The sequence below is a fragment of the Arabidopsis lyrata genome, assembly GCF_000004255.2.
Source record: "Arabidopsis lyrata subsp. lyrata unplaced genomic scaffold ARALYscaffold_3, whole genome shotgun sequence".
Lineage (NCBI taxonomy): Eukaryota > Viridiplantae > Streptophyta > Magnoliopsida > Brassicales > Brassicaceae > Arabidopsis > Arabidopsis lyrata.
Window position 1 is genome coordinate 7,752,997 of NW_003302553.1, and position 20,788 is coordinate 7,773,784.

The following is a 20,788-nucleotide window of genomic DNA, read 5'->3' on the forward strand; positions in this document are numbered from 1 at the left end:
TAAGTAAAGGGTTATTTTGTTATTTATATAAGTTAAGAGGATAAAAACAAAACTCTGTTTGTTGTTCACTGACAGTATATAACGGCTGAGACTCATTGGAAGCTTTTTGAAACGGCGACAATGGCGGCTACGAAAGCTCTGGGATTTGTTTTGCCGACGGGATTATTTATACAGCCGTCGTTGAACCGTCGCGGAGGAGTTAGGGTCTCCGTCTTCCAGTGTTCCGTTTCTTCACTCACCTCTACAGGCACCGATTTCCCCATTTCCTTATTTGCACTGTTTGAAATTGGCTTTCGATTCAAATTTGATGTATATATGATTTGTTTTTCAGATTACTTGTAGGCTCTTGATTCGTGCCTTAATCATTGTTTTGGTTATTGATTCTTTTAGTTTAATAAGCTGAAAATGTGTGTTTTTACTGGTATGTAGGACTTCTGGAGAAACCTTGGAGCTCATACAATGCTAGGCTTGTGTTAGAAGATGGCTCTGTGTGGTCGGCTAAGTCTTTTGGTGCTTCTGGAACCCGTGTTGCTGAATTGGTTTTTAACACCTCTTTGACAGGGTGAGCTTCTTGTTTTTTTTTGGTTAAGTTTTGTTTTTATCATCAGTTATGTCTTAACATTGCTTGATGTTTTTGCTTGATCTTTAATGGAGTCTGATTGCTTTCTATCTTTCTTAAAGGTATCAAGAGATTCTGACGAGTCCCAGGCTAGTATGCCACTTATTGGAGAAAATGAATCCGGCATGCCATTTTGTAATCTGAATGCCACTGTAAATGTGATATTCCCAAATTACCCTTAATGAAATATCAGACGATTGGTACAACTAAGAGATGATAGTACAACTAAGAGATGATTGTACAACTGGTACAGATAGTATAACTGAGAGATAATAGGAGAACTGGTACAAATGGTACAAATGAAAGATAATAGTACAATTGGTACAAATGGTATAACTATAAATCGGTACAACTGGTACAAATAGTTATGGACAACTGGTACAAATGGTTCTACTGAAACAAAGCAATTTGTAATTCTAAACCCTAATTCTAAACTCTAGCGTCGTCACACTCAATAATTTGTCTCTTCTTGCTTTGTTCACTATCGTTGTCGCCGATTATCACCATCACCCTTCCTCGTCGAAGTTTGTGGACCGTCTTCTCTCACCAAACGATTGTGCACTACAAATGACGAAAGCACGAAGAGAAATCCATGGAGAAGAAGCTTGAAGAGAGATCCATGATTTTTAAATCTCAGAAATCCATGGAGAAGAAGCATGAAGAGAGATCCGATCTATAAAGAAGTGCGAAGAGAGATCCAAGAAGAAGAAAAGATCTAGAGTTTTATTGATGATGATGATGGAGAAAAAGAGAATGAAAGATCTAAAAAACCCAGAAAAAGTAAAGAAGAAGGAGAAGAAAAATAAGAGGAGGCGTGAAAGAAGAAGAAGAAGAAGAGTAGTTATGTTATTGGATTGATAAAAGTAAGGGTAAGTATACGTAATAACTAGATCATCACCCGTACTACAGTACGGGTTGAATTTCATTTATTACAAAATTTATAAATTTTATGTTTTAGAATAAAATTGTGATATATTATAATAGTAAGTGAAAAAATAATATTTTTTTTGTCAATCCCTATATATAATATTAGAATGAATATATATTTTTTTTTTCTATAGTATTCAATTATGGATATTTTTTTTAAGATATGAAAACGGAAAATAAGATTATTTTTTTAAAAAACTAATATTGTTTGAACAATGAGTTAATTTATGTTAACAACCACAAAATGAGAGTGCATATAATTTAGTTAGATCAAAAATTAAAATATCATAAATGAATCGCATCTAAAACGTAGATTATTTTGAATTACTTAAGAAAATTAGCTATTATTTTGAATTAATTTAGGAAATTATTTTTTCAAATTCTGATTCATTTGTTGTTGAAATAGAGATTTGTTTGAGCTAATACGGGATTTACCAATTATTTACATAATCAAATATGTTATGAACATATATTTTATATATAATAATACCAAATTCAATCCGTGTGTGGAGTCTATATATTCATTTTACAATCCCTATGAAAATATTGCGGCATAATCTATTATTTATTATTTTCAAAATTGCTTGCGGAATCAAATTTTCAAACATTTAGAAGTGTCAAATCTTATTTAACCCATCTTATCATAAAATCTTAAAATGCCGTCTGTTATAAGGATCATAACTTTTACCAAATGATACATTACATTTAACCTGCCGCCTACTATAAATATTTTAAACATATCTTTTTAGAAAATCAAATTAATGTATTTATAATTTTTTATCATTTTAATCTATTAAATATTTATGATATTCTTTAATATATTAAATTAAACTTTTTAAAAATGTTCCAAATTAAAATCTTTAAAATTTTTTATTGTACTATGTAAAATTATGAATTTTTAAAAAAAATGATATGAAATTAAATATAATATTCAAATAGTTATAAGGATCATAACTCATTTCATTATATAATATATTATATTCAACCCGCCGCCTATTATAAATATTTGTTTCAAAAAATAAAATTAGAGTATTTATACTTCATAAATTTTTGATCTATTAAGTATTGATGATATTTAAAAAAAAAAAGGAATATATTACTCAAATATGAATTTTTGACCCGTTAAATTTGTTCTTTCATACATTGAATAATTTATATTCGTTTATAAAAATTCAAATCTTGGTATATGCGGAAAAAAATTTACTTTTTTTTTTTATTATATAGATGATATAATGATTTATTTATTTATAGAAATAGAATCATATAAAGATGAGAGGTGAAGTATAATGATTAATAACAAATTAATATGGTAAGTTCGATATCAAATCTTATATGTTCATTTTGATTGGTCATTCTTTTTAAAGAAATTAATAATAGATTTTTGTTTTTATAATTAAATTGCATAAAATAGTATTTGACTTGTTTATCCTTAATGAGTTGAATTAATTTACTCTATAAAATTTTATTTCTAATGGCATTCTTAAGTAAATTTTTATAAAAGAGAAGGTTAGTTTAGGGTATCTTATAAAGTGTACTCCCCAAATAATAGTATAGGATTAGATTAGGGTAAGGATTTTTTGTCTTTTCATATTTATTTGATTTAAATTAATTTTTTCACGAAATTAAAATTAGACAAGTGGCATTCTAGGTTTTATTTTCTCACATAGTGGCTTTCTAGCCATTGTTTCGATTCTGACTGATCCTAGTTATGCTGGACAATTTGTGCTAATGACAAATCCTCAGATCGGTAACACCGGTGTCAATCCCGGTGAGTAGAAATTCCAGTTTGAAGTTTTTGAAACTTTCTTCCATACTGTATATAGTGTTCTGACTTTTAAATATGTTGTCTTTTTCTTTTCCCCAGATGATGAAGAATCAAGGCAATGTTTTTTGGCTGGTTTGGTGATAAGAAGTCTTAGCATCAGGTAAACATATCAAGTCTGATACCTCATACCTCCAAGAATATTTAGTCTATTGGAATCTCTTTCCGTTTTTCAGTACATCTATATGATAAATTTTGCAAATCACAATCTTTGCAGTACCTCAAACTGGAGATGTATGATTACACTTGGTGACTATCTAGCAGAGAGGAACATTATGGGAATCTGTAAGTGTGTTTGGTTATTGGCACTTAATTTAGATTTCTAGATATTATAACTGGGTTTAGAACTTTACTCATTTTAATCCTACCAGATGATCTTGACACACGGGCAATAACCCGTCGATTAAGAGAAAGCGGCAGTCTTAACGGTGTGCTTAGCACTGATGGATCTAAAACCGACGAGGAACTTTTGCATATGTCCCGCTCTTGGGATATCGTAGGTCCGAATTCTTTCACTGCCCTCCTTAAAATATGATCAGCGTGGAATATGTGATTGAGCTCTGTCTATCTGCTTGGTTAATTATTTTAGGCCTTGATCTAATAAGCAATGTTTCGTGTAAATCTCCCTACGAATGGGTTGAAAAAACAAATCCTGAATGGGAGTTTAACACAACCTCCTCACATCACAAGGAATCCTACCGAGTGAGTTTTACTTTCTCTTCTCGAATTCACATTCTCATCAATTTCCTCACTACCTTCTAATTCTGTTTTCATACTTCCACTTCAAAAGGTTATTGCATATGATTTCGGGATCAAGCAAAACATCCTAAGACGCTTGGCATCATACGGCTGTGAAATCACGGTTGTCCCATCAACATGGCCAGCTGCAGAGGCACTTGAAATGAATCCAGATGGAATTCTTTTCAGCAACGGTCCAGGAGATCCTTCTGCAGTGCCTTATGCAGTTGAAACGGTTAAAGAGCTTCTAGGAAAAGTTCCTGTCTATGGAATCTGTATGGGTCATCAGTTACTTGGACAAGCTCTTGGAGGTAAAACCTATAAGATGAAGTTTGGTCATCATGGAGGAAACCATCCAGTTTGTAACAACAGAACCGGCCATGTCGAGATCAGTGCTCAGGTATGCTTCGTTTACTTTCTACAGTATACTACCACACAAAACTAGCAAAGTCTAATCTTTCAATTGTAATATATTTTCTAAGTACTATGGGAAAAATAGAAACTATTGATCAAAACTTAGTTATACATGTAACTCTAAGAACTTGTGTGTTGTTACATGGCTGTCAAATCAGCTTTTCACTTCCTAGTACAGTAAAAAAAACGTCTCTCTTCATGTTTGCTGAAGATTTGGATTGATTTTACTTGTACGGATTTTGGCAGAACCATAACTATGCAGTAGACCCAGCTTCTCTCCCCTCCGGTGTCGAAGTGACTCATGTCAATCTCAACGATGGAAGTTGCGCTGGTCTCTCTTTTCCGGCAATGAATGTCATGTCTCTTCAGTATCACCCTGAGGCTTCTCCTGGACCTCATGACTCCGATAACGGTATTACACTATTCTTTTCCCTCTTGTCTGGTAACTATCAAAACGCAAAGGCTATGCATTAATCTTTGCCTAATCTTTTCATATATGCAGCATTTGGAGAGTTTGTGGAGCTCATGAAAAGATTTAAACAGAGCACTTGATCTCGGGTAAAACAGTGATCAGGGAAGGAGTTTTGTTTAGGTGGATTGAAGTTGGAGTTGCGAAGTTTTTTTTTGTGTCGTGTGAGAAATAGAATATCATTATGACTGCCGAAATAAGACAATTTAGTTGAGAAACTTATGCAAGTTTGATATTAATACTAACATCAAAAGTAGATTGCTTGCCATTTGGTTAGGAATTGGTCTGCGGCATTTTCCACAAGTGTGGTTTCCCTGGCCAATCCACTTGTAATGTGTATTTTGTAAATAACGCAAAATGTGCATTAGAAGTGGATTGGTCAAGAGAACCGCACTTGTGCAAAATACCGCAGTCCAATTTCTGACAAAATGACAAGCAATCCATTTTGGATGGCTTGTCTGTATCGAGCCATCATGTAAAAAAATAGAGACTACGGTTTTGTTTTTTAACCAAAGCCAAAGAGGGAAAGAACCTCTAGTACCTGATTTCGTAAGCTATATTTATGGATCCCAAAATTTGGGTTTCTGGTTTATATATATTTTTCTTCCTTATTTTGGATTTTCTGGTTTCTTAGGTTTAGAACTAATTAACAACTGTTCTGTGGTTGGTTTGATAAAATTTTGGTTTGAGTTGGAATATCAAATGTTGTCAAAAAAAAAAAATAGTACAAATGGGTTTTCTAAACATTACCATTCGTTGATAATAAACCCTAAGAAAAATAAAAATATATATAATCTGTCTGGTATTGACAATACCGTATTGTACTTAAAAAGTTATAGGTCAAAGTTGAAGTTTACACACACACCCCGTGGCTCGTGCCTTTTGTCATTTTGATTTAGTTACGTGTTGTACTATGTTTGGATATTAAAAATAGTGAAAATATAGATAGGTTAACTCTTGTCGGCCCGATCCGAATTACTACATGCGAGAGGATATGTGAGCTATATGATAAAGAAGACCGACGGTCTAAAAAAATAAAAGTTGTTCCATAATAATAAACCCTAATTACAATCGCAAATTTTGATGGCAGGCGAGAGCTCCACCGCCGCTGCTTTAAAAATCCGTAGCTGCCGCCGCAAAGGCCTTCGTCGCAACCCCACGAAAATCAAAGAAGCAGTACTAGACTTAATAAGCTCTTTACCTGATGATATCCTACAACATATCCTCTCCTTTATTCAGACCAAAATCGCCATCAAAACTTCCCTCTTGTCAAAACGATGGAGGCATGTATGGTGTGGTACACCTTCTCTATCATTTAGTTGTAATAGAGTGGAGGCTCCTTTTATAAATAAAACCCTAACTCGCTATACATCTTCCAAGATGATGAGTTTTAAGCTCCATTCGAACTTGTCCGAAAATGTTCCCCACCTCGACAGTTGGATCGAGTTCCTCATATCACGTAACGTGGAGAATCTGTCTATGACTTTATGGCATTCCGATGAGTACAAGTTTCCTGATTTCTTCTACATCAATTCTTCTGTCAAGCAACTCTTTGTGGAGTTAATTAGACTGCGCTGATATGAGGATTCCAACATGCATGCTCCGTGTCGTGGACATGTCTGAAGAAGCTGTCTTTGCGTAAATGTCGTCTCTCTGATGAATACATGGCTAAGATTCTCTCTGGTTGTCCCATTCTCGAGAGCTTAAAACTGTGTTTTTGCGATGCACTGGAGGTTCTTGTTCTCAGCAAATCGATGCGTCTGAGAACATTAGAAGTAGAACGCAACCATTGGACTTTGGGACCAACGCAGATTGTGGCACCATATATCCATTGTCTCATTTTGACAAGCTCTCAGGTGTCCCCATGTACTTTAGTTGATGTCTCGTCTTTAGCCGAAGCTAAACTTAACATTGTCGTTTGCCCATATGAAAGAACCACCAAAGCTGATTTTCTTCAAGACATGGTGCTAAAGATGCTAGCAAAGCTGCAGAATGTTGAGAAGCTTGCTTTTGGGGAAATATTTATTCAGGTATGTTTTTTGCATTCTCTAATGCCTTAGAACTCTGGTTACACGCATCGTGAATGAGTTGGTACTTGGTAGCACACTCCGTGTGTGCTGATGAAGTACTAGTTTTCGTTGGTCTTGATTTTCTATATGTTTAGGAACGTTTAATTCTATGTTATGCGCATGGTAGTATAACTTTTTTAGTGTGCTTTTAATTTGTTTAGGTTTTATCTCTTGCCGAGTTACGTGGTGTTTCTTTTCCGATGTTCAAAGTTAAAGCTTTGGCTCTGAAGACGTCGATTTCTCAGAATGATATTCATGGTATAGAAAGGATATTACAAAATTCACCTGATTCAAAGACGCTAAAGTTACACATAAGAAATGGCAACACCATCCCGGTATATTTACTATAAACCTCTTTTATTTTTTCTTGACATAACTATATATAATCGAGTTTGAATAATCCAAGAAGATGTTTTTTTCTTCTCCTGTTGTATAGGAGGTGAATCTTGACGAATACGTGGCTTCACAAGGCATGAATCCGGATCTGTGTTGGAGATCAAAAGATGGGACCTATTGGAACAGATCCCGTTGTGATGTAGAGCCAAAGCACGTGGTTTCATTCATGAAACGTATGGTTAAAACCACAAAAACATTAGAGAAAATGGTCGTCAAGTTGGAAGACACTTACGGTAAGTTCAAAGAACTGGTTTCCAAGACACTTTCTCGCAACAAAAATGTCTCCATTGTTCTCTCAACCATGCCGATGTCATGTGAATCATAGGCATTTATCGAGTTTAATCTCTCTCTTTTTTCATAAAAAAAAACCCCAAATATTGGAAAAATTATTGAAGTTGTGTTTTTTTTCTTTTCGATCATGGGATAACATGTCATTTTTGGTGTGGTTCTTTATTTGAGATGATAACAAACAAGTTTCTGATAGAGAACACGAGAGAAGACCCAAGTAGACTTATCATTGGATGGATCCAGATTATGTTGGAAAGAAAGAGGCTTTAGATAGTTATAAAACAGCTAATTACGTTTGGAGAATTGGCTTGAGAATCAAATCTACTTCTGAAAACCAAAGTGATAAGAAGTCTTGAAAGTCTCTAGTTCAGTCCAAAGGTTTGGGGAGGCTTTGATCATTTGATGAATTGAATTGCTTTCTACAACGTTGGCCTACTTGTAAACCGGAAATGTCTTTGGAACCGGTTTGTTTCTTGAACATTCATTATACAAAAATGACTGGTAATGTTGGTCCAGTTTATTAAATGTTGGATTCAATTTCGTACCTAAATTAGCATATATATATATATATAACTGAAAGTATTTCTTGAGCTGATGTAGCCAATTCATGGATACAAAATCTACACATCAGGGTTCGGTTTGATTCAGTAGCCAACACCCATGTTCTAAAAATCGGTCGCCTAATTAAGCACTGATCGGGTGAGAACCGCGACGATTTTATCCAAATCGGTAAAAAAAATCGGTGATCTGATTTTTGTCCGCCTAGACCGCCTAGGCGTCCGCCTAACCAGCCTAGACGGCACCTAGCCCAAATTTTTTTTTTTGGATCTAAAATTCAAAACGTCCAACTTATGTTCATAAATTGTATAAAAATCATAAGTTTGACTTTAAATTCTTGTTTTCATGTGTAATGCAATTTTAAAAACAAAATTATATAAAATTTTTTTTTTATAATGGATTAATATATTTTTAAAATATTAAATAGCATTAAGTGGAAGCCCCCTTGGCCCATTGGTTGATCAAAGGTTAATTAATGCTTCTACACCAAGAGGTCTGGGGTTCGAGTCCCAGAGATTATGATTTATTAATAAATTTGCAGATTAAAGGAGGTAAGTGTGCAGGAGATCTCCAGCGAAATACAATTATAGCCGTTCGCCAGGATTCTACGCAGAGAGAGAAGTGTCGTCAGGTCGTGGATCATTGAAGGTGTCCGTCAAGAGCATGGAGAAGGAAGTGTCGTCTGTCGTGGATCTAATAAGGGTCGGAAAGAATTGTCCATTGTAGAATCGTTTATGTAATAGTTCTCATAATTTACAATAAATAATAAATCTAGACGTAAAAAAAAATAGCATTAAAACTAATCTCTGATTAATCTCCATTTAATCTTTGATTTTTTTGCTAGGCGCTATGTTCACCTTCACCGCCGCGCTAAGTGATTTTTTAAACATGCGCCAACACTATCGTCAAATATTATTTGATTTTTCTAAACCAATGATAACCAACGATAAAACCGGTCTATTGAAACTACCGAGTTGAGTTCAATATCTTTCGGTCGGAACTGTATATGTTGCTTGACCTAATAAAGCAAATTGACTCTGGTTCGGTTTAGTTCGGTTAAATAACGAAAAAGGAGATTCTGAGCTTTGTGAGATTCAGTTCCCAAATTAGAGAATCTCTTGTGTCGCCTGAAGTGATAACATTCTCATTATTCACCCAAGGAGAGATCGGAGCTAAAAAGCTATCCCTCGCCGGAAAATTCCTTCAGTTTTGAATTACCTTCAAGCCAGACAACAACACAACAAGGAAATCTTAGCCTCCTTTCCTCTCCCTCTCTCTATCTTCCATCTTTATCTCTGTCTATAGGCTTTGTCTTTGATCAACACGAAGCTTTTTGTTTTTTTTTTTATCTTTTTAGAAAAGTTTTCAGCCAATGGATTCGTTGGTTCGAATCCAGTAGTTGCTTCAAAGGTCATGGATTTAGTCAGGTGTGTTCTAAATTCTAATCTCCTTATGTGTTCATTTCTCTCGCTATTGATTTCAAGTTCCGTAGGGTTTTAGATAACGTTTGCAACTGAGAAAGAAATTAGGTTTTTTATTTAACCCTGTAACGATTGATTCGAAGTTCATTGTGTTTCTGTGAAATATTTAGGGGTTTCTGGAGGAAACATAGAAGGAAGATTTTGGTGACGACGACTTGTTTGGGAAGTGGGTATTTACTCTACAAACTATACAATGCTCATACTCGTAAGCTCGCTGATTTGGAACGAGAGCTTGCTTATGAGCGTGAAAATGACGAGATCATCAAAACCCAGTTGAGTTTTTGTAACCTCACACCAAAAGACAGAGTCTTTTTATGCTTTTTACCAAGTTTGGTTGTTTCTCAATTTCTAGTGCTTATTCTTGTTTTTGGTTTTGTTCTCTCCATACTCTCTGTTAGAATGAAGGCCCATTTCGATAACATTCAGATGATTGCTGATACTACTACATTGCCTCACGCAATGCATCACTTGAGTAGCCGTTTAGTTGAAGAGATTGATGTCTCTAGTATTATGGATAAGCTAAGCAAAGGAAAAGGAATATTGATTCCTTCTGAGAAGCTTCATCTCTGGAATGAGCTCAAAATTTTGAGTGCGTTCTTGTTCCCTTACTTGTTCTCTCTTGCTCTACATTATCTGTGGCAACATTGGATATTCTAATCAAACAAAAAAATTTTTGTTGTGTTCAGGTTTCACGAGGATGGTTTTGTCGCTTTGGTCTGTCACTATGCTTAGTTTGTACATTAGGGTTCAAGTCAATATTTTGGGCAGACATTTATATATCGACACTGCTAGAGGTCTTGGGAGCTCCCATTTACTTGTAAGACATTTTACTTCTCTCTTTTATTGTCTTAAGAATCATTGTTTGTGTATCAATGGCTCAAGACTTATAAGCTGCTTCCTTCTGGTTAAGATTTCAGTAAATGTTTAGTTTTATTATCACTTTTAATAAGCCACTTCTAGCAAATTGGCCATTCTGATATATTTCTTTGTGTAATTTCATTCTGCTTGTTGCATTGTATCTTGAGATATCAAATTTTCAAATTGAGATTTCAAGGGGTATAAGTTGATTATTTTTTTTCTTTTCCTTCTGAAATTATTGAAATTAGTGTATTCATTGGTCTTAGACTCTTTAGATATAACTCTTGGCTTGATTACCACAATCTTTACCAACATAATTTCTTTTACACGTTTTTTTACAGGAAGAACTAGATCTCATAGATAGAGATGACGAACAAAAGTTTTTGGCAAGCGCTGATTTTCTTGCGACTAGTGGCATACCGAGTTTGATTTCTAATATGCAGGGTGCAGTGAAAGAAGTTCTAAAGGGGTAATTTACATTACAAACCTACTTATCAAAGATTTCTTACTTGTTTCTCATCTTTGAAGATTGATTTTATGGTGCCTCAAATGGCCTATAAAGATCATTATACTTTTATGAATGTATAGCGAAATCTAATTATGTGTGTTTAATTGCAGAAAGCAGTTGAAGGATGTGTTTACCACAAGGGTTCTTCAAGAAACTGTGATGCGGATTCTCGATGTGTTTATGAGCACTGGAAGTCCACATCACTGGGTAGATTATCTGATGATGTCCCAAGACGCAACCAGTGATGTTTCCTCTTCTGATGCAACTGTTACCAAGTTTCATCAACTCATAACCGAGACACGGGAAGTAGTCACAAGGTAATATTGTCTCTGCTCTTAAACCCGCAAAAGACTAACAAGTTTCACTTGTTTAAAGCCTTGTCCTCGTTTCTGCTTTAATGCTCAAAGCAAGAATGTTGCAATATATCCTGTAAACATTTCTCGGTCTTGTTTTCTTGTTGCAGCAATGATTTTACAAATGTAGCAGAGATCTCACTCAAGTGTTGTGCCGTGGCGTTAGTAGAGGAGATGGAAACACAGACCGCTTTAGCCAAAGGGATGCAATTGGCGAAGCTATTACCACAGATTGAGAAGACCATGCCAGAGATTTCAGCTGAACCAAGCAAGAACCGGTTCTTGCAACTCATCCGAGATTTGCCTGAAGTTAAACTCTTTTTTACTCTTTTATACGCAAATATGCCTCAGTAGCATCATTATTAAACCCCCATTGCCAAATTGTTTGCTCATCACTTTTTATTTTGTGTTTTCAATTTACTTCAAAATAGTAAAATCAAACATCTCTAGAATAATTTGTTCAATACCTATAACCATGGCAAAAAAATGATTTTATCAATAAGAAAATTAAAGATTTGCAGGTTCTTTAATATAAATACTGCCATTAACCCAAAAAAAAAAAAAAAAATAGTCTAATATTGCAACACAAAGAAAAAAGGAAATCATCACGATTACATCTTTCAATTGTTTGGGCCCTAAAACTCCGAGGCCCAATAAAACCGGGTCGGGTCTATTGAACCGGTATTAACTATTTTCTCATTGGGTTTTCTCCCTCTTTCTTCACTCTCTGGGTACTTTCGATTTCTGAAGTCGAGAGACGACTATGGCGACGAACAATGGGGACGTTTTGATGCTGGAGGCGGCGCCGGAGGCTGCGAGGCCATGGGCTAGTGCGGCGAATGCAGAAGTTATCGATGCGCTTCCTTATATAGACGACGACTATGGCAATCCCTTGATTAAATCGGAGGTCGACCGCTTGGTGGAGGAAGAGATGCGTCGGAGCTCTAAGAAGCCAGCTGACTTTCTCAAGGACTTGCCTCCTCTTCCGAAGTTCGATTTCGAGGTGAATTTCACTGTGAATCCTTTTATCGATTTGTTTGTTCGTTTCTCTAGCTCCGGTTTGTTGGATTAGGGTTGAAAGAGAATTCGATGAAATTTTGGTGAATTCCAATCTTTTGGTTTCTGGGTTTTGCTTCATCTTGGACTTTATATTCGGAGTGTTGATTTTGGGTTTGTTATGTTAGGGTTCTTGTTCTCTTCTTCTATTCGTTTTCTTAACGGAGAGAAAAGTAGCAAAGAGTTTGGGTGATTTATCGAAGCTTCAATTAGTTTTAGTTTTAAGGTTCGTAATCCTCATGAGCAGCTGACCTTTTCTTGTATGGCTAAGGTTTATACTGAAGATTTGATTGCCGATATGATAGCCTTTTCTTGAAAGTAGAAATTTTATGATCTTTTAATTAGTTTTATGATTTAGGTCTAAAGGAATTGATTGGTTTTGTCTCGTTTCTTTGGTTTAAAACAAATATCAGAACTGCCCAGTTCTTGGCAAAGAGTATGAGCGTGTTCGAGCTGGGAAGCCTCCAGTGCGGATAGATTTTGAATCCCGATACAAGCTTGAATTGCCGCCTGCTAATAAGAGTAATGATGCTGCTGCCTGGAAGCAGTATCTTCAGAAGAATCAGCGGTCATTGCAACAGAAGCTGATCGAGTAAGCAAAGTTTCTGAATCATGATTCTCTTCTATACATACTGGTTTCCTGTTTTAAAACGTGGATTTGTTCATTCACAGGCTTGAGAATTTGGAATTGATGTCAAAACTTGGCCCCGAGCTTTGGAGACAGAACAACCATCGGCTAGAAGTATTCTTGACCAGGTTTGTTCATATTTATATATACAGCAGCATTGATTGTATTGAATGTCGTCTACATTGTAACTTGGGATTAAAAGGGTTTAAGCTCTTTAGTTGATGGATTGTATATATCCTAGATGATCTGCTGAAGCATTCTTGATTTCTTTGTTGTCCATTTTACTTGCATAGTATGCAAGCTTTAGTACACGAGACTTGCTTTTCGTTTTTCTTCATGTGCTTTCTTATAAGAAGCTCTTTGTGTCCTTGGGACAGGTCATTCTTTATCAAACTATACCTAGTATCTAGTTTTTGGAACTTAAACACTGCAAGATTGATCTCAACATTCTATTTGAACTCTATTTTCCAGAATGCAAAGACTGGCGCAGGAGCAGAACAAGGAAATTGAAAAAGTAAATCGGGAAAGGAAGTATCATCAGGTGATGACACTTTTGAAGTATTTTACATCTTCCTCCTTGCACTTTTCTCTTTGGTTAACGGGGTAATCTGAAACTTTGTTTTGTGGCCATACCAGCAAACCACATCATACGAGCTCAATGCTCTATCTCAAGAATGGAGACAGCTCTGCGTGAAGAATATGGAGATTCAGTCTGCTTGTGCCATGCTTGAGACACAGATGGATTCGTTTAAAAAAGAAGCTGCTGAAAGGTGAGGAAAATCTCGTCTTACTTCTTTTCATAGAGTTGAATTTTAATCGCAGAACTGATACTCGTGGGGTTGTGTGTTTAAGGGGATGGAACTTAGAAGAGAAACTAGAGAACGTCGAGCCACTTCAAATGCAATGAGGCGCCTCCCTTGCTGGATTTTTACTGATTCTTACGTAAAGTGGGCTCAGACCCGAACAGCTGTTGGCCAGTTTGGTTTGAGTTGTGCGCTAGAGAATCAAAGACGAGAGACAGTTTCAGTTATTTGGCAGTTTTGTGAAATCATCTGCTTCCCTGTCTAGTGGTGTGTGGGACAAGTAATTGTTTTTGAAATTATCGAAAGTTCGAAACTCTTTAATTTATTGAAGCATAACGTTTACGATTTGGCAGTGAAAAATGATGTTGGTTTAACCTTCTAGCAATATATCATGTCTCTACTATATTTTGAGAATTTTTTTTCTCATTGATTACTTAAAATACAATATAATAGTCATATATTTTCCCTCTATGAAAATGTGCATATATATCCCGGATCTCCTGTAATCAGAATGCAGACAAGCTCCTCCATCCATTTTTTCTTCTAAGATTAAAAATCTAATTTTCTCGATCTCGTTGAATTGATCTTACACATCTACTTTCTTTTCTCCTAATTTAGTATTAATAACTATTTTTGGTGTGGGCAATTGCCAATTGTCGTTAAAGATTAGTAGTAATAAATAACACACGCGTTACAATAGCGAAACTAACAAGTTCTACTACGTACTTTGTTTCTGGAAGTATCAAACAAAGAAAAGAAAAAACAAACAGGAAGATTTTGCATGTAACAAAGACAGTATCTTCATGAAGTCTACTACTTTGTTTATGGTTTCTTGTGTTCTCATGTTTTATGTTCTTAGTCACGTGAGAGGTACGTAATGTACTATTGTTCTTTTGATTTAGATGAGTATTATTCAAATTATAAAACTTGCTGCTGCATTACATTATCCAAAAACAAAACTTAATTACCATTATCAATTATTGTTTACTAATATACGTTTTCATTTACAATTTAAACATTATTTTTTCGTGTGTAAAAAAAACGAATAGAGGTGAAATCGGTGGCGCCGAAGAGGGTGAAGAAGGTGTGCGAAAAGTCGCAAGTATTCAAACAAAATTGTGGGTGGAACGGAAACAAGACTTGCATAAGAGGCTTTAATAAAATTAAGGAATACCCTTTTCATTGCGAGTGTGGCATTTATGATGAACTCAATAGCAGACGTCTTTGCAAATGTAAATTTCCATATTCTCCTTGCTAAACTTTCTTTTCCTTCCATAACCATAATAATCTCTTTGTTAACAAAGAGACATTCTCAAAGTTAAAAGTAAAGTATACCTAACGTTATTGATGGAAGCCACTGCCTTGTGCCTCGTTTTTTTTGTTTATCAGAAATAAGGGAACTTTGCATGAACCAAAGGTTAATTAACCAGTGAGATGAAATGAACCCTTTTACTTCCTTCCTTCCATGTTACTCTAAAATATCTCTGAAGTTACAACCTTTCGGATTAGATCTCTTATTTAGTATTAAAAAAAATCTCCTATAATTTGAATTTTTATCAGAATCATGTATGTTGGTCTTTCTATATATCGTCTAACATTAAAAGAAAATATAAACATAAGACTTTAAAAGAAAGAAAGAAATACCAATATGTGAAAGTCATTGCAAGATGCAAGAGCTTTTAACATTATTTTTTATATGTTGTACTACATGCAGCAGTTATATACATGAACACTTCCGAGTATGCATTCCTACTACTAATACAAATATATAAGTTACATGGTCCTGAGGAATATTAATTGATATGTTTTGTGTGGTACAAATTGAATTTCCTACTCAAATTTGAATAGATCCATGCATTGTATTGCAAATGATCCTTCAGCATTCCTTTGTCAAATGTTATTTAGACACATTAAAAAACATATGTATAAATAAAATTAAAGTGGCGGATCCTTTGCTTATGATCTTTTATTTTTTAATCTTACACCAATTTAATCACAAGACAAAAAAAAATTATGCATTCCTACCGATGAGGCGATGACTCTACAAATAATTTAAATAAATATATTTTATATATGTATTTGACATAGTTTTAAATTTCATACTACAATTAAACAAAACAAAAATCGTATATTGGAAGGTGCACACGTACATCGTCATGCGACCCACCAAAGAGGCTACAAGACACGTAACTTGTTAGAATGTCTCTTTCCTACTTAACAACCTTCTTATATTGCTATTATTATTGTGATGCATCTTATTATCACCTAATTTATTAATAGAAAAACCATGTTTTGCTTAACAGATTTCAATTGGTTGTTGAGGTAATCACCGCACGTTTCGGATGATTAAACATAAGCTTCTCTTAAGTAGATTTAGTCCTTCAGATTCCAAGACTCAAGTTATGGCAACAAAAGCAATCATTAATATTCATTGAAAATATGCACCAATGATTATAACCAGTAGATTGGTGATGATACAGTTTCAGAACTAGACCATTCCGTATATGACATGATCACAAATTCACAAAACATTTTTACTACTAATAATTATCTAAATTTTTGACATGTATATGGTGTTTGTCATCCATTGTTATTAGATTAGCCATTAGGGTAACGATATCACTATTTATGTTTTAACTACTCTATAGTTTTTTTCAACGGAGTTAGTCTAGTTAGATGGGGATGCTTAAAATTTCACATATAAGACCATACATCAATTATTGAATTCAAGTATACATAGAAAAAAGAAAAATGTAATGAGAGATTGTTGGAAAAAGTCCAAAGTCGACAATCGAACAACCAAGTTTCACAAAAATCTAGAAAAATTTCACCAACTGTTAGTTGATTCATAGCTTTCAGGCCACATTTGATTCTGCCTCCTTCGTTAATTGGTCTCAACGAAACAAAAACTAAACAATTAACAATCAATCATTTAGATTTTGGTTGTGTCTGTCATAACAGTCAACTACAAAGTTTCTTTCATTTTCATTATTTTATTAAAGAAAAGTACTAGTTATGAACTTCTAATCAATTTCCATATGTTCAATAGTTTTGTTTAAATATATTTTTCTAACTAAAATTTATATATATACTCTTTTTTGTGTAAGTTGTAGTTTCAATAATTTTGTTTGTTTTCTTTTGTCAACCACACATTTATAAAAAAAAAAAAAAAAATCTTCATTAACAATCTAATTTGGAAGAGAAAATTTTGCAAAACTAACATGTCGTACGTTTAGCTATGGCTGAACAAACATTTAGCTTAAAATGACGAAAAATTATTGTAAATTAAGCAAAATAAATTCGTTTGGAAGGTTTGAGAAAGTGGATAGTTTCTCAGGGTTATGGGACATTTTGATCAGCTTAGAACAATTGTCTCGAAGTCTAGATTGCTACTCCTACTGAAATCTTTTTTTTTTCACTAGAATAATTTTGATATCCAAAATTCGAAAAAGTTACAAACCACAAGAAAGAGACGAGATTAAACCATAGATAAACACAATGCTCATGAAGATCATGTTTGACAATTTTATCTTTGTTAAAGTTTTATTTTGGTTGTTCTTTATAATTATATCTATTATATTTAAAATGAAGCTAAAAAGAAAAATCGTGGGGAGCATTCATTAAGCTGCTTACTAAGACTGCTTCTTCGACTAATACTTCATGCCCTCCAAATCCTTCCTCTCCAATGCCGACACTCGCCTGATTTATAAAACTAATAAGATCCTCTTCTTTTAATAATACACTATTTATATTCATTTAATTTTTTTTATCTTCAACACCTCAACGTTCTCTTCTTGATCTTGTCTTGAAATCCAGTCATTTATAAGAGACAAGAACCATACGACCAATGTCGTAGAACAAGTTCTTAAGTATTCACACAATCCTCTCACATTCATTCATCTCTCTACATTAGCACGAAGACTGGTTTTTCAAGAGTTTTCTTGTAGCACAAGAAAGATCAAGTTTGTGTAACTAAAGAGACAAAGAAATGACAGAAAAGGATCTTCTTTTCGACACGATACTTGCTCGTAGTTTTAGCAGAACTGGGAAGAAGAGACTTGGATATGGAGCTTTCATTGCCTCTCTTCTCTTCGTCTTCACTCTTTGCACTGTCTCTAAACCTTACCTCAGCCCTCTACCAATCGGTATGTCCCTCACAACGTTATCCAAAACGATAGAAAACGCAGAAACAATCATTAATAATAACGTTTATCTTTCTTTCTTCAGTGGAGATGCAATTATCAGTGGACGCTGGTCTCAGAATGCTGAAAATAACAGAACCGCAAGCATTAAGGAGCAGCAACAATGAAACATCCGCAGATTCAGAGAAACTCATTATCCAAACGAATCAAGATAATGTTACATCCAGTGCAGTGATTACTCAGAGCCTAATCAGTTCTGAAGATCACAAGCTTAGTGTATGCAACGACACAAGCTTGCCAAAGAATTTTCTCGATTCGTTTAATTGTACTACCAACACTACAATCCCCAAGGAAGAAGTTATTTCAGGTCCGCATATATACTTTAAATTATTCTCTACAATTTTCTTGAATTGTTATGGTTTTAGTCAATTTACTGGTACTTTTCTTGAAAATGTTATGGATATAGTCAATTTATTGATATTTTTGTCTTCTGATGAATTTTCAGATGAAAATAAATTGGAGAAAACTATGAAACCTATATGCACCAAGCTAGCAAGAACAGAGTTCTGTGAATTAAGCGGCGACGTAAGAATCCACGGTAAGTCCGCGACTGTTTTAGCTGCGATCACGTTTGCGTTTTCAGGGAATTCCACGTGGCATATGAGACCTTACGCGCGAAAAGGTGACCTGGTGGCGATGAATCGCGTGAGAAAATGGACCGTGAAATTGGAACAAAACGCTGACCAATTAGAAAACGCTAATTTCTCGCGTTGCGTTAGGAATCACAGCGTTCCGGCGATGATTTTCTCTCTCGGAGGCTACACGATGAACAATTTCCACGATTTCACCGATGTCGTGATTCCTCTGTACACGACGGCGCGTCGATTCAACGGCGAAGTTCAGTTTCTCGTGACGAACAGGAATCCATGGTGGATCAACAAATTTAAGGAATTAGTGAAGAAACTATCGAATTACGAAGTGATTTACATCGACGAAGAAGACGAAACGCATTGTTTCAGCAGCGTCACCGTCGGTCTCATTCGCCACCGTGAGTATTTCACTGAGTTGACTATCGATCCTTCAAATTCGGAATATTCAATGTCCGATTTCCGGAGTTTTCTAAGAGACACCTACTCATTGAGAAACGCCGCGGTGATTACGAGCCAGATCCGGCGGCGGAGGCCACGGATCCTGATTTTGTCGAGGAGCAGATCGCGAGCGTTCGAAAACACCGGCGAAATCGCGAGAGCGGCGAGACAGATCGGGTTCGAAGTCGTGGTGGCGGAAGCGAACACCGGAGTCGCGAATTTTGCACAAACCGTGAATTCCTGCGACGTGATGCTCGGCGTTCACGGCGCGGGGCTGACGAACATGGTGTTTTTGCCAGACAACGCGGTCGTGATTCAGATTCTTCCGATCGGTGGATTCGAGTGGCTTGCGAAGACGGATTTCGAGAGACCTTCGGAGGGAATGAATCTGAGGTATTTGGAGTATAAGATCGCGGCGGAGGAGAGTTCGCTGGTGAAGAAGTACGGACGCGACCACGAGGTCGTGAGAGATCCATCGGCGGTTGCCAAACACGGGTGGGATATGTTCAAGTCGGTTTATTTGGTACATCAGAACGTTAGTATTGATATAAACCGGTTCAAACCGGCTCTTGTCAAAGCTCTTGAGTTACTGTAGAGGTAGTCGGTGTAAATTAAATATTTACCGCAGTCGTATACTGTAATAGTTGGATCGTAATATCTTATTATATAAAGTATAGTTTTCAAAGTCAATAAATCATAGGATCGTACTACGTGTCAAATTTATCAATTTCATATTTTGACACATGTTGAACAAAAATTTCCTTCTATTCTTTTTAAAAAAATATATAAGGAAACTATACACACATGTCAAGTTTATCAACGTGTAAAATAAAAAAAAAACATTTATAAGGAAATTATACGTATATTTCTTATATAAAATAATTCTAAAAATCTAAAAAAGATAAATATAAGGAATCTAGATGTATCTTATGAAATAAAAATAGAAATTTAATAAACAAAATTATAAGGCAACTATACATATATATCATATAAAAAAATAAAAAAATATAAAATATAATTATAAAGAAACTATATGTATCTTATTAAATAAAAATAGAAATTAAACAATTATTTACTAATTCTAATTTAAAGCTACTAAAAGAAAAAAATAGTTTTTTCTTAAAATTAAAAAAGATTTATGAAACTATACAATATTATTGTATAATATGATAATTAAATTATCTTATTATATAAAGCATGGTTTTCAAAGTCAATAACTCATAGGATCGTGCCACATGTCAAATTTATCGATTTCAGATTTTGACACGTGTTGAACAAAAATTTCCTTCTATTCTTTTTTTTAAAAAATATATAAGGAAACTATACACACATGTCAAGTTTATCAACGTGTAAAACCAAAAAAACACATTTATAAGGAAATTATACGTACATTTCTTATATAAAATAATTCTAAAAATCTAAAAAAGATAAATATAAGAAAACTAGATGTATCTTATGAAATAAAAATAGAAATTTAATAAACAAAATTATAAGGCAACTATACATATATATCTTATAAAAAAATAAAAAAATAACAAAAATAAAAAAGATAATTATAAAGAAACTATATG

The 20,788-nt window shown here is 34.7% G+C and overlaps 7 protein-coding genes across 8 annotated transcripts; all 7 read left to right on the forward strand.

The window, feature by feature from the left end:
- The first annotated feature begins 117 nt into the window (after window positions 1-117).
- Window positions 118-892, forward strand: LOC110229640 (carbamoyl-phosphate synthase small chain, chloroplastic-like). Its single transcript, XM_021030244.1, has 3 exons — window positions 118-247; window positions 430-562; window positions 682-892. The coding sequence occupies exons 1-3, from the start codon at window positions 121-123 to the stop codon at window positions 761-763; spliced, it is 342 nt and encodes a 113-aa protein (XP_020885903.1). The 5' UTR covers window positions 118-120; the 3' UTR covers window positions 764-892.
- A 2,348-nt stretch (window positions 893-3,240) lies between these two features.
- On the forward strand, window positions 3,241-5,245 carry LOC9321308 (carbamoyl-phosphate synthase small chain, chloroplastic). Its single transcript, XM_021030243.1, has 8 exons — window positions 3,241-3,314; window positions 3,411-3,471; window positions 3,586-3,653; window positions 3,740-3,868; window positions 3,958-4,070; window positions 4,159-4,506; window positions 4,767-4,932; window positions 5,023-5,245. The coding sequence occupies exons 1-8, from the start codon at window positions 3,275-3,277 to the stop codon at window positions 5,070-5,072; spliced, it is 975 nt and encodes a 324-aa protein (XP_020885902.1). The 5' UTR covers window positions 3,241-3,274; the 3' UTR covers window positions 5,073-5,245.
- A 586-nt stretch (window positions 5,246-5,831) lies between these two features.
- Window positions 5,832-8,169, forward strand: LOC9319178 (putative F-box/LRR-repeat protein At3g18150). The gene is given in 4 exon segments (XM_002883066.2): window positions 5,832-6,588; window positions 6,591-7,019; window positions 7,220-7,393; window positions 7,495-8,169. Coding segments are annotated over 4 exon segments (1,404 nt in total). The 5' UTR covers window positions 5,832-6,072; the 3' UTR covers window positions 7,780-8,169.
- Window positions 8,170-9,355: 1,186 nt separating this feature from the next.
- LOC9319179 (peroxisome biogenesis protein 3-1) lies at window positions 9,356-11,966 on the forward strand. Of its 2 annotated transcripts, XM_021033191.1 has the most exons (7): window positions 9,356-9,727; window positions 9,892-10,053; window positions 10,180-10,370; window positions 10,468-10,598; window positions 10,981-11,108; window positions 11,258-11,464; window positions 11,611-11,966. In XM_021033191.1, exons 1-7 carry the CDS (start codon window positions 9,714-9,716, stop codon window positions 11,852-11,854), a joined length of 1,077 nt encoding a protein of 358 aa, XP_020888850.1. In that variant the 5' UTR covers window positions 9,356-9,713; the 3' UTR covers window positions 11,855-11,966. The 2 variants fall into 2 exon arrangements, with proteins under 2 accessions (XP_020888850.1, XP_020888849.1); XM_021033190.1 differs by having other exon boundaries at window positions 9,377-9,727; window positions 9,892-10,370.
- A 177-nt stretch (window positions 11,967-12,143) lies between these two features.
- Window positions 12,144-14,361, forward strand: LOC9319180 (pre-mRNA-splicing factor SPF27 homolog). The gene is made up of 6 exons (XM_021033369.1): window positions 12,144-12,503; window positions 12,970-13,148; window positions 13,229-13,312; window positions 13,656-13,725; window positions 13,821-13,954; window positions 14,037-14,361. Exons 1-6 carry the CDS (start codon window positions 12,264-12,266, stop codon window positions 14,089-14,091), a joined length of 762 nt encoding a protein of 253 aa, XP_020889028.1. The 5' UTR covers window positions 12,144-12,263; the 3' UTR covers window positions 14,092-14,361.
- Window positions 14,362-14,475: 114 nt separating this feature from the next.
- LOC9319181 (defensin-like protein 229) lies at window positions 14,476-15,494 on the forward strand. Its single transcript, XM_002883069.2, has 2 exons — window positions 14,476-14,857; window positions 15,037-15,494. The coding sequence occupies exons 1-2, from the start codon at window positions 14,791-14,793 to the stop codon at window positions 15,243-15,245; spliced, it is 276 nt and encodes a 91-aa protein (XP_002883115.1). The 5' UTR covers window positions 14,476-14,790; the 3' UTR covers window positions 15,246-15,494.
- A 2,096-nt stretch (window positions 15,495-17,590) lies between these two features.
- Window positions 17,591-19,941, forward strand: LOC9319182. Its single transcript, XM_002883070.2, has 3 exons — window positions 17,591-18,132; window positions 18,215-18,496; window positions 18,635-19,941. Exons 1-3 carry the CDS (start codon window positions 17,976-17,978, stop codon window positions 19,810-19,812), a joined length of 1,617 nt encoding a protein of 538 aa, XP_002883116.1. The 5' UTR covers window positions 17,591-17,975; the 3' UTR covers window positions 19,813-19,941.
- Window positions 19,942-20,788: the final 847 nt, after the last annotated feature.